Raw genomic sequence first — 12,375 nt, forward strand, 5'->3', positions numbered from 1 at the left:
AAGCTGGGACTTCCCTGGTAGCACAGTGGTTAAGAATCCACCTGCCAATGCAGGAGACACGGGTTCGATCCCTGGTCCAGGAAGATCCCACATGCCGTGGAGCAACTAAGCCTGTGCACCACAACTACTGAGCCTGCGCTCTAGAGCCTGCGAGCCACAAGTACTGAGCCCGCATGCTGCAACTACTGAAGCCCATGCGTCTAGAGCCCGTGCTCCGCAAAAAGAGAAGCCACCACAATGAGAAGTCCGCGCACCGCAATGAAGAGTAGCCCCCGCTCACCACAACTAGAGAAAGCCCGCGCGCAGCAACGAAGACCCAACGCAGCCAAAAATAAATAATAAATAAATAAATAAAATTTTTAAAAAATCTATTGAAGTTTTTGTCACATTTCATATTGCTACTTATGGTCTAATGCAAATTCTAATGTGGCAGATACACATTTGCAATGACCGGTCTCCAAAACTAAGCGCTTAGACAACCCAAATCGCCTCTCCAGTATTTGCTATTCTGGCAAAAATGTTGGAGGATCAAAACCGTCCACTGATGAATCACTGAAAGCAATTCTTAGACTGGGGCTGGGGGAGTGTAGTTTGTAAATCCACATCCAGTATGTTGATAAGTACCTTCAAAGACTTCTCTTTCCCCAACCCAGCACAACCACCAGGACCAGAACGGAACTTAGTTTCCCTTCTCTGGAATCTATTTACCAATTCAACTTCTTTTAAAATGTTTATATTAATATTCAGAGACTGAAGCCACATTTTTAAAAAATTCGTATTACTATTAATGAAACTAAGGTATAGGGCAGGTTACAAGCAATGCCTCCTCATCACTCTTGCCCTGATCAATCATCAAAACTCCCTGACGTTCAAACATTCTTGACATGGTTCTTGAAATAAAATTAAAGCTAAAGTAAATTCACTATAACTGGAAAATTCTTTTCTAATTTTAAGGGTGAGATTCCCATGAAATATTTTACCTGTTTTATATATTTCCAGTTAGGCTTATATTAACTATTGAAAAAGAAAGTTTGTATCACCACATGGATTAGTCATTAAAAGGTCTAGAAAAGGGACACACGCTGTGAACTCCAGGGATTAAGAAGAGAAGCCCTGCCCTTCATTCCCAATGAACTTGGTCTCCTGAAAAGGCACCACACTCCAGTCTCCTTGGTTTATACAGGAGGGTCACAGGAGCTCAAGGTTCTAGAAAAACGTCCTGATTATAAGATAGACTATCAGAACCTGTTTTTTAAAGTCTCTGAAGTTCTACAGTTCTCAGTGACTTCTTTTAAAAACAGATGTAGCTTTTAAAAAACGGATACACATTTCACATTTTCTGTACTTTTCCTCTTCTTGCATAGCTGATTAGCTTGGGAAGGCTGTCAAAATTTTAAATTAAGATTAGATCATGAATATAGGGAGACAGCAGCAGGAAATAATATTTTAACTTTCCATTTGGTATAAAGAAAGGAACAGTTAAATCAAGGTTATGAGGAAACTGATGTGATATTTGTGAGGACAAAGGTTCTTTAAAAGCAAGAGAACATTACCATATGACACAGCAATTCCACTCCTAGGTATGTGCCCGAGAGAAGTGAAAACATATGTCCACATAAAAATTTGTACATGAAATTTCACAGCAGCATTGTTCACAAAAGCCAAAATGTGTAAATAACCCAAAGATCCATCAACTGATGAAAAAGTGTGGTGTATCCATGCAGTGGAATATTATTCAGCCATAATGAGGAATGAAATACTGATTCATGCTATAACACGGATGTTTAGCATAACTAAACATTATGCTTAGTGAAAGAAGCCAGTCACAAAAGATCATATATTGTATTATTGCATTTTATGAACTGTCCAGAATAGGCAATCTATTGTGACTTAAGGTATCAATAGATTAATGGATGTCTGGGATTAATTAATTAATTAATTAATTAATGTCCCCTGGGGAAGGGGAGTGGGGAGTGACTGCTAATGAATACAAAGTTTCTTCTGGGGGTGATAAAATGTTCTGGAATTAGATGGTGGTGATGGTTGCACAACTCTGTGAATATATGAAAAACCAGGAACTTGTCCATTTTTAAATGGTGAATTTTATGATACGTAAATTATATATTAATAAAGCTTTTATTTAAAATGCAGGTATAATAAAAGGTGATACGTAAAAGAATCAATATATACTATTTGTGAAATGCTGGAAGTGAATAAAGCGGAAACATTTTTTAAAAGAAGAAGAGAAAAGCTCTTCGTCTTTCCTCCCCTTCCCTCCTTCCATGTCTGTTCCCTCACAATTCAGTCCTACAGTCACTAGATGGGGCAGACAAAAGTGGCGTCTGCAACATGGGGGAACCGTGGTCCAGAGCACGGTCGGAGGAAGAGGGCATCCACCTGGGGGTGGAGGTGCTGGACATGGGAGATGAGTCACATGCCAGGGAGGCTGATCAAATAAGTTAATATACTCAGAACACAGAAGCCAAGTGGCTCATTGTCTGAAACGGCAGTTACAAATATAGAAAGTGAGAAAATTACAATGAACCCTGAGGTACTGGGTTAGAATTGGTGGTATTGGTGTGAACTCACGGTTTTCAATATATAGATTGATATAGAAATACATGTAGATGTAAATGTATGTAAATGTGTATATATGTTTATATATGGAATATGTCCCCTAGGGCTCTGCCCACTTAGAGGGCCTGGAGCAATGAGAAGCTCTGGTATATTCAGAGCCCAGATTCTGGATACCTTGTTCCATTAAAAGGAACCAGAGCTCTTTGGAGAAACGGATGATTCTGGGACCGAGGCAAGGAAAGTACAGATGAGTTTATGATATCTTGTATCAGAAAGTAAGGAAGTGCTCAAAGAATGATGGGGACATGTCAAAAGGACACAGAAACCAGCATGAAGGGGCTCCTACTGGCTATATTGGGGACAACTGAAACATCAAAATAAATAATGAAAGTAATGGATCATAACCCACTTAATAAAACAGGAAATCTTGAGTCCCTGCAAACGTATAAACAATAAATGAATACATGAAAGTCTGGTGAGGAATGGCATATCTACATAGTTTCAAAGTTTCTCCCACAAAATGCTTATTAATTGCAAAGTGGATAAAGAGCACTCCACCATGAAAAAGACAGATGGGTCTGATAGATTCCACCTTAATCAAGTGACTGCAGTGAACATCAGCCGTAATGGGACAGAATGAAATCACCTGTAAGCTCATAAAAGCATTGAGAAGAGCACAGCATCATTTCTGTGACATTCCTGCCAAAGATGCAAGCCTGAATCTAGTCATCAGGAAACATCTGATAACTCAAGTCAGGGACACTCTACAAAATAACAGGTCTGCAATCTTCAAAGTGTTATGGTCCTCAAGACTAAGGAAAGACTGAAGAAGTGTTCTAGGCTACAGGAGACTTGCCAAATGCACTGCATGATTGTGACCTGGGGCCTGGAGCTGAGACGGCTGACATGAGTTGACATTACTGTCCTTACCATGACGGCTGGATTGCGGGTGTATAGGACAGGGCTCTGGTTTTAAGGAAACATACACTGAAATATTTGAGGTAATGCAGCAGCTTACCCCCAAATGGCTTACGAAAGAGAAAATTGTTCTTTGCACTATACTTCCAACTTGTGACTTTGTGATTGCTTTTTTAAAAACAATAAAGCAGAAGAAGTTCTGGCAGAGAAAGCTCTCAAAAGACTAACCTCCCACAGACAACATCCATAAACTCTGTCGAAATACAAAAAATAACTCTCTAAAGGTTCTGAAGAGTGAAAGAAAGCAGGCAGATTTTGGAGGAACTTAAAACTTTAGAAGAAGGGACAAGTACGGAGGGAGTTTCCTGTTCTCAGTGGCTTTGAACCTAAGATCAGGCCACAGTCAGTGCCCAGCACAAAGCAGGTAAACCCCGCCCCCTAAAAAAACCCACTGTCTTTCTGGCCTGAAGAGCCAGCACACGGAACCCAAAGCAACCACAACCATTAAAAATGTGAGAGGAACCTGAAAGAGGAGGAGCACCGCTTTCTGTGTACACACTCTGTCCACATTTCCAGCTGGCACGTGAACCACGTGTGTGTAGGTCAGGCTCAAGAGTCCCAGCAAAAGACCAACAAGCTGAATCAAGATATGAACGACTGCCCACTGCAGGTGAGAGAGAATTTGCAAGTTAATTGCCTGTCAAAGCAAAAGTATCAAAAGTCTCGGAGGAATATAACAGAATCCAGAGTCTCCACAGCACAGCATTCGTGACGTTTAGCACTGCACTGTTTAATGAATAGCCAGAGCCACATGTGACTCCTGAGCACTGTAAACGTGGCTAGGGTAACTGATGAACTGAACTTTTGTTAAATTTAAAGTTAATTAATTTAAATTCTAAAATTAACTCCATTTTGGGAAAACTTTTAAGTTTGGAATGACTGGGTATATGAATCTAATATTTCAACAGCAAATTTTATGAAATCTAAATACAGATAAAGTATTTCCAATGGAAATTTAATGTCAGCATTGAGGTCTTCTGTAAGTGTAAAGTACATACCAGGCTCTGTAGACTTAGTACACAGAAAAGAATGTAAAATATCTTATTACCAATTTTAAATAGTGATTACAGGTTGAAATGAGATAATATTTTGGATATATTTATGTGGTTAAATAAAAATATTATTAAAATTAATTTCACCTATTTCTTTTTATTTTTGTAATGTAGCTGCTAGAAAATTTAAAATTACTTATGTGACTCCCGTTATATTTCTATTGACTAGCACTAGTCTGGGATATTATCCAAATATGCTCAAAAATGAAGAACCAGAGAAATGTGACCCTTCTCAAAGAAAAAAAAAATCAAAGCAGGCCAACCCAGAGATGATCCAGATGTTAGAATTACCAGATAAGGACTTTCAAGCAGCTATTTTAACTACGCTCAACGTAGTCAAAAGAAATATGCTCATAATTGAAAGAAAAACCAAGAAATCTAAGCAGATAAATAGAAATTATAAAAAAGAACCAAATGAAAATTCTAGAACTGAAAAATACAATGTCTAAAATTAAAAATTCACTGAATGGACTTCATAGCAGAATGGAGATGCTAAGAGTCAGTGAATTTGAAGACACATCAATGGAAATTATGCAATCTGAAAGACAGACAGGAAAAATATTTTATAAAATGAACAGAGCCTCGGGGGTCTGGAGGACAATACCAAAATGTCCGAGAGAGCAGAGGAAGAGGTAGAAAAAAATATTTGAAGAAATAATAGCTGAAAACTGGCTGATTGCTCTGTATTGGGTTGAGCATACAGTAGATGCTCAATAACCATTTCAGGTAAGAACAAACGCAAATACTAAGTTTCAAAGTACATGTTGACCAAATACTCTTTATATGGAAGCCTTAAAAAATAAACTAATATGACTATAATAGTGCTACACACAAAATATGACCCAAGCACATGATAACTGTCCCACACCTGCCAGAATTTAATTGAACTGTGACAAATAAAACTCTATTTGGGACAGCGGGGGAAAGCCAGATGAGGTTACACGCTCCTGTAATATACTGCATCCGCTCCTCCATATTGGGTGATTCTGAGTCTTTTCTGCACTGTACCTGAGCCAGCACATCTTGAAACTGTTCTCTCGTGAGAGGCAGCAGGAAGGTTGTGATGACTCTTCGCAGTTCATTCTTTGTCACCGTCATGTTGTTACTGATGTCGAGCAGGTGAAAGGCTTTCTTCAACTCATCTCCTTTATCAGTAATTTTCTGAAATAAAATCCGTTTAACGTCTAAGGATGACAGTATTGGATTTGCAACAGCTGTGGCTGTAAAAGAGAGACAGCTATTTATTAAACGCTCTTCAAGCTAAGACAATAAAAAGCATTTCACTGTGTACTAGAATCCAACAAACTTCTAAACAGTATTTCTTCTACTATATCTAGGTTTACAAGTAGATGACCCGCAATGGCAAATCTGCAGTCATTTGTTGCACCTCTGAAATTTACATTTCAATCAATATAAAATAATAGTAATAACATTAGAAAAAAAAAGCAAAGATAATCTTCCCTATAAAGGACCTACGTCACTACAAGTGAAAAACATGGATATTGAAATAAAACTTAGTTAAGAATCAATTTTATCTCAAATAAATCTTCAAAATATCATATTCACTTTTCATCCCCTTGCCAATTTTTGAGGGAAAAACATGTAATTCTTAAATCTACAACTTTATCCTTTCAAAGACAAGGAAGAGGTGAGAATCCCTGGATACTAAAGGATAATGAAGAATGTTTAGTTCTCTAATGAGCTTGCAGGGCGCCTGCACTTCCTGGTGGGGAAAGGGGTCCCAGCTGTAATGGTTTAGGTCCCAGAGTCCCCGTGTCACCAAAGGGCAGCTGACACCCTACAGACAAACACAGTAACTACAAATTAACTCATGGCGCCCATCAGTATCATAAACATGAAGACGTGATTAGTCCCTTTCGATATTTTATAACCTGCTAGGTAAAGAGGAGACTAAGAACCATGGCAGCTTGGTAAATCTCTTATATCTATTAATGAGATTGCAAAGGCTTGGTGACCATAGTTCATTTAGTACCTCTGTCTTACATAGTAAACTCTGGACATGTTAAATGTCTCGAACATTGCCTCATTTTTTGTCAAACTGTTCACAGCAGAAGCTAGGGGAGGATGGCTCTAGTTATTTCCCTTTAAGTGAGAATTTCTTATCAAGCTATGGAAGCTTCCTGGCATGAGGACAGTGACGGCTTTAGTCTTGGGGTGACCTGGGCCAGAGGATGGATTCAAAGCGCCAACGTGGACCTTCCCAGAGGCAGTGAGGGATCTGCTCACAGCTGTAGGATGGCTGAGCTGCCTTCCGGTTGAGGCGGTAACAGAGAAGATACCAGCGCCCACACCTGTCGTGAAGACCTTACGGGTCCTAACCTCAGGAGAAGCAGCGTGGCGGGTCCTGGGGACCACCTCCATCCTTCCACGGGCTGTGCTGGCCGTCACTGATACCCACCACCCACCTTCCCTGATGCTTGCTCACCGTGCACACACGAGGCCTGTGCCCGGTGCTGGGGATGGCTCAGCTCACGATGCCCACGGCCTCCCGCAGGGAGGGGATTACTTAACTGGGATACACTGGAGATCCAAAACATAGAGTGGTTGGTTTGGGGTGACAGGAGGAGGGTCTCAGGAAAATCTTCTTAGAGGACAGAGTGACACTTCCACTGCAATGTGGTGTTCCCTGAGAGCGAGAGGGGCTGGAAGTGGGGCTGCTGTGGAGGACAGCCAGGAGGGGACACGCAGAGCGGGCACCAGCCAGGAGAGGAGACTGGGAAAGTCAGCAGGAGCCAAGGCACGCGGTCCTGTCCTCTGGCTTTGTGCTCTGGTTACGGGATGCTACAGCGGGATTGTCATCGAGAGGATAACACAACCCAATTTTCATTCTTAAACTTTACTCTGGTATCACATGGGAGAGAAACAGAAAGGGGAGGAGAGTGACGGTATAAGAGAAGCTGGGTAATTAGAACCAGCTCAGACAGGTCTTAAGTGAGGTCCACACTAAAGTGATGGTCGGCGAGTGAAAAGCTGGGATGAATAAAAGAGATGCTAAAATAGAGGCGGTAGAGTCTACAGAACCTTCTGATTTGACGTGTCGGGTGAGGCAGGAGAAGAGGATAAGTTCACGCACCTGGCATGGGTGGCTGGGTGAGAGGTGAGAAAGCAAACATGGACGACGTGGCCGATGGGATCTCCCAAGATGGCCACAACAAGATCCCCACCACACGTGCTTCTCTTACGATATCGTGTTAACTCTCTGCCCATCAAAAAGTGGGGCGTATGTTCCTTCCCCTTAAATCCGGATGAGTCGGTGACTAGAGCAGAATTGACGCTACGTGATTTCCAAGACACAGTCACAGAAAGTACTACAGCTTCTGTCTGGTCCTGAGATGCTCACCCAGTCCCCATGCTGTGAGGAGGTCAAGGAGTCACACAGAGAAGCCACGTGTATAGGTGGCTGGCCAACGGCCCCAACTGAGCTTCCAGCCAAGAGCCAGCACCAACTGCTGGCCATTCGAGGGAGCCAGCCTCCAAGTGGTTCCAGCCCCAGATGTCAAGTTGCCCCCAGCCTTGGCACCTCTCCCTCTGACGTGCACAGAGCAGAGACAAGCCATGCCTGGGACCCGCTTATATTGCAGATCTGTCAACAAAATACACGACTGTTGCGATTTCAAGCCTCTATGTTTGGTGGAGTTTGTCCATAGCAATGGACACCTGGAACAGAAGAGAAAAGTTGGCGGGAAAGCTAATGAGCTCCGTTTGGGGTATTTAAGTGGGGATGTCCATTTGAAAACTGAACACATAAATCTAGAGGTCAGAGAGGGTGGGGCTAGGATGCGGGCGTGAGAACTGGCTGTGTGGAAGCCTTAGGGAAGCAGGCAGGGAGAGAAGAGAGCCTTTCCAAACACTGACTTTTAAGGGTGTGGAATTTCATTTATTCAAAAAATATTTCTGAGCATCTGTCATACTTCAGCCACTGCTCTAGGCACTGAAGGTAATGCCGTGAATGAGACAGGAAGCTCTGCTCTTGGAAAACTTAGACTCTGGAGGGGGAAGCAAAACAAGAAACAGACAAATGAATGATGAGGTAACGGTAGATAGTGCCAAGTGCCGCAAAGGCAGCAGCACAAACCAACGAGGTGGGGGGCAGCCGGGGAGCTTAGGACGGGGGTCACGACGGAGCTGCTGTTTGTTACGGGTGGCGTTTCGGGACGTGAAACCAGATGGTCAACCAGGAGAAGACAGACAGGCAGAAGAGGGCTGGGCACAGAGCCTGGGCGAGAAGGGACTTAAATCTCCCACAAGAACTCCAAGGATGCTTGGTGTGCAGGAGTGGCTGCCTGCATCCCTCTGCGTTTCTGACTGTCACTTCAAACCCCAGAAGCAGCTGATTCACATGGCGGAGCTGCAGGGCTCCACATCAGCTGGTGAAGAGTATTTCTCCCTCTGCCCACCCAGCCTGGAATTCCTCCTCCTGCACCCAGCGTCACAGAGGGACCCCTTTATGTCTTTATGTCTCCATCTTGAAATCTTTTTTCAGACTTTTCACGCGCATTTTCAGTTGCTTTCCAAGCAGCCCCATCTTGGCAATCAATAATTCTAATTTTGAAGTATCAGAAATATTGCTTTGAAACTACTTGAGTTCACTTGAGGGCAGACTTTTTATTTCACAAGCCTAATGCAACTTCTGGAATTTAAAATGAAAGCGGTAGCCAAACTTGCACAACCTGCTGGTGGGAGTACTAATTGATATGATCTCTCTGGAGGGGAATTTGACAAAATTTTCTATATCCGTTTAGGATACAGAAAATCACAGCAGATTGTCATTCTGACCCTGGCAATGAGAACAAGTAGGATAAGCTAAAAAAAGAGAGGGGTTTGAAACCCACCAAAGAACTGAGGGTACAAATAAACTAAACTCCAGAAAGGACCAGCCACTCCTCAGAGAGAAAACACCCATGACTCCTTTCATCCTTGCAGAGCCTTGGGAAGAGAAGCAGATTCACTCTACACAGGGGTATGGAGAAAACAAGCAATTACTTAGTAGCCACGTGGACCGATCCCGTGGATTTGCATCCCAAGAGCCTCAGTCACAGAGCGAGTCTGCACCCGTCCCCTTGGGCCTTCACACGTTGCACAGGAAGCACCCCAAAGCTGGGAGTGAGGCGGGAGAGCTGTGTGATATGCCCCGAGGGATGCAGGGTCTTCCCTAAGTGTCAGGCAGCTGCTCACCGTGCCTGAGTACCGACCAGCGGCAAACCCCTCTGAAGCGTACGGGGCCCTCACCGAGTGCACCTCAGCAGCCCACTGCAATTGCAGGCAGGGCGGCAGGGCGGAGGGCAACCTCCTAAGGTGCGCGAAGCTAGCAGCTGAGCTGGAGGACAAAGAGAGCTCCCCAGAAACCCTCCAAAAGTGGCAGGAGGGCTGGAAAGGAGAGGGCCCGCCACAGGATGCCAAGCTGGCAGCCGGACTGTGAAGCAGAGATGGCTGGAGTCTCAGCAGCGCTCAGATCGCAAGGCCTTTTGAGGGGAAGCATTTGAAACAAGGGGTCACGTGAATCTAACCAAAACTGCAACCAAATCCAGACACAGCTCAACTGAGAAATTAAACTGAGCCAGCCCACCTCACCAGAAGCCTGAACAGAAGGGGCACTCCTTCTTCTGGTGGTAAATATGATTTACTTCTGTCTCTACTCTTTTTTACATAAATGTCTGGTGTTAAATCCTTTTAAAATGGCAAGACAAGTAAACAAAGAAAAGGTGACCTGATCAAGAGCAAAAAAGAGAACCAAGATGGCAGAGTAGAAGGACGTGCTCTCACTCCCTCTTGCGAGAGCACCAGAATCACAACTGTCTGCTGGACAATCACTGACAGGAAGACCCTGGACTTCACCAAGGAGGATACCCCACATCCAAGGACAGAGGAGAAGCCACAGTGAGACGGTAGGAGGGGCGCAATCAGAGTAAAATCTAATCCCATAACTGCTGGGTGGGTGACTCACAGACTGGCGAACACTTATACCACAGAAGTCCACACACTGGACTGAAGGTTCTGAGCCCCACGTCAGGCTTCCCAACCTGGGGGTCCGGCTACGGGAGGAGGAATTCCTAGAGAATCAGACTTTGAAGCCTAGTGGGAATTGACTGCAGGACTTCGACAGGACTGGGGGAAACAGAGACCCCACTCTTGGAGGGCACACACAAAATAGTGTGCGCATCGGGACCCAGGGGAAGGAGCAGTGACCCTGGGGGAGACTGAACCAGACCTACCTGCTGGTGTTGAGGGGTCTCCTGCAGAGGCGGGGGGTGGCTCTGTTTCACTGTGGGGACAAGGACTCTGGCAGCGGAGGTTCTGGGAAGTGCTCCTTGGCGTGAGCCCTCCCAGAGTCTGCCATTAACCCCACCAAAGAGCCCAGGGAGGCTCCAGTGTTGGGTTGCCTCAGGCCAAACAACCAACAGGGAGGGAACCCAGCCCCACCCATCAACAGTCAAGTGGATTAAAGTTTTACTGAGCTCTGACCGCCACAGCAACAGTCAGCTCTCCCCACCACCAGAGCCTCCCATCAAGCCTCTTAGATAGCCTCAACCACCAGAGGGCAGACAGCAGAAGCAAGAAAAACTACAATCCTGCAGCCTGTGGACCAAAAACCACAGTTACAGAAAGATAGACAAGATGAAAAGGCAGAGGGCTATGTACCAGATGAAGGAACAAGAAAAAACCCCAGAAAAACAACTAAATGAAGTGGAGATAGGCAACCTTCCAGAAAAAGAATTCAGAATAATGATAGTGAAGATGATCCAGGACCTCGGAATAAGAATGGAGGCAAAGATTGAGAAGATGCAAGAAATGATTAACAAAGACCTAGAAGAAGTAAAGAACAAACAAACAGAGATGACCAATACAATAACTGAAATGAAAACTACACTAGAAGGAATCAATAGCAGAATAACTGAGGCAGAAGAACGGATAAGTGACCTGGAAGACAGAATGGTGGAATTCACTGCTGTGGAACAGACTAAAGAAAAAAGAATGAAAAGAAATGAAGACAGCCTAAGAGACCTCGGGGACAACATTAAATGCAACAACATTCGCATTATAGGGGGCCCAGAAGGAGAAGAGAGAGAGAAAGGACCCGAGAAAATATTTGAAGAGATTATAGTCGAAAACTTCCCTAACATGGGAAAGGAAATAGCCACCCAAGTCCAGGAAGCGCAGAGAGTCCCATACAGAATAAACCCAAGGAGAAACACGCCGAGACACATAGTAATCAAAGTGGCAAAAATTAAAGACAAAGAAAAATTATTGAAAGCAGCAAGGGAAAAACGACAAATAACATACAAGGGAACTCCCATAAGGTTAACAGCTGATTTCTCAGCAGAAACTCTGCAAGCCAGAAGGGAGTGGCATGATATACTTAAAGTGATGAAAGGGAAGAACCTACAACCAAGATTACTCTACCCGGCTAGGATCTCATTTAGATTTGATGGAGAAATCAAAAGCTTTACAGACAAGCAAAAGCTAAGAGAATTCAGCACCACCAAACCAGCTCTACAACAAATGCTAAAGGAACTTCTCTAAGTGGGAAACACAAGAGAAGAAAAGGACCTACAAAAACAAACCCAAAACAATTAAGAAAATGGTCATAGGAACATACATATCGATAATTACCTTAAACGTGAATGGATTAAATGCCCCAACCAAAAGACATAGACTGGCTGAATGGATACAAAAACAAGACCCATATATATGCTGTCTACAAGAGACCCACTTTAGACCTAGGGACACATACAGACTGAAAGTGAGG

At 43.7% G+C, this 12,375-nt stretch overlaps 1 protein-coding gene across 1 annotated transcript in view; it reads right to left on the reverse strand.

Annotated features, from left to right (window-relative positions):
* The window catches only part of EFCAB6 (EF-hand calcium binding domain 6), a 264,209-nt gene that overhangs the window by 215,839 nt on the left and 35,995 nt on the right, over nt 1-12,375 (reverse strand). Inside the window, exons 4-5 of the mRNA XM_068560155.1 lie at nt 5,616-5,768; nt 4,019-4,159 (exon numbers count right to left, since the gene is read on the reverse strand). Coding sequence (XP_068416256.1) covers nt 4,019-4,159; nt 5,616-5,768 — 294 coding nt within the window. The remainder of the gene's footprint in view (nt 1-4,018; nt 4,160-5,615; nt 5,769-12,375) is intronic.

Source organism: Eschrichtius robustus, chromosome 13, assembly GCF_028021215.1.
Source record: "Eschrichtius robustus isolate mEscRob2 chromosome 13, mEscRob2.pri, whole genome shotgun sequence".
NCBI classification, from domain to species: Eukaryota; Metazoa; Chordata; class Mammalia; order Artiodactyla; family Eschrichtiidae; genus Eschrichtius; species Eschrichtius robustus.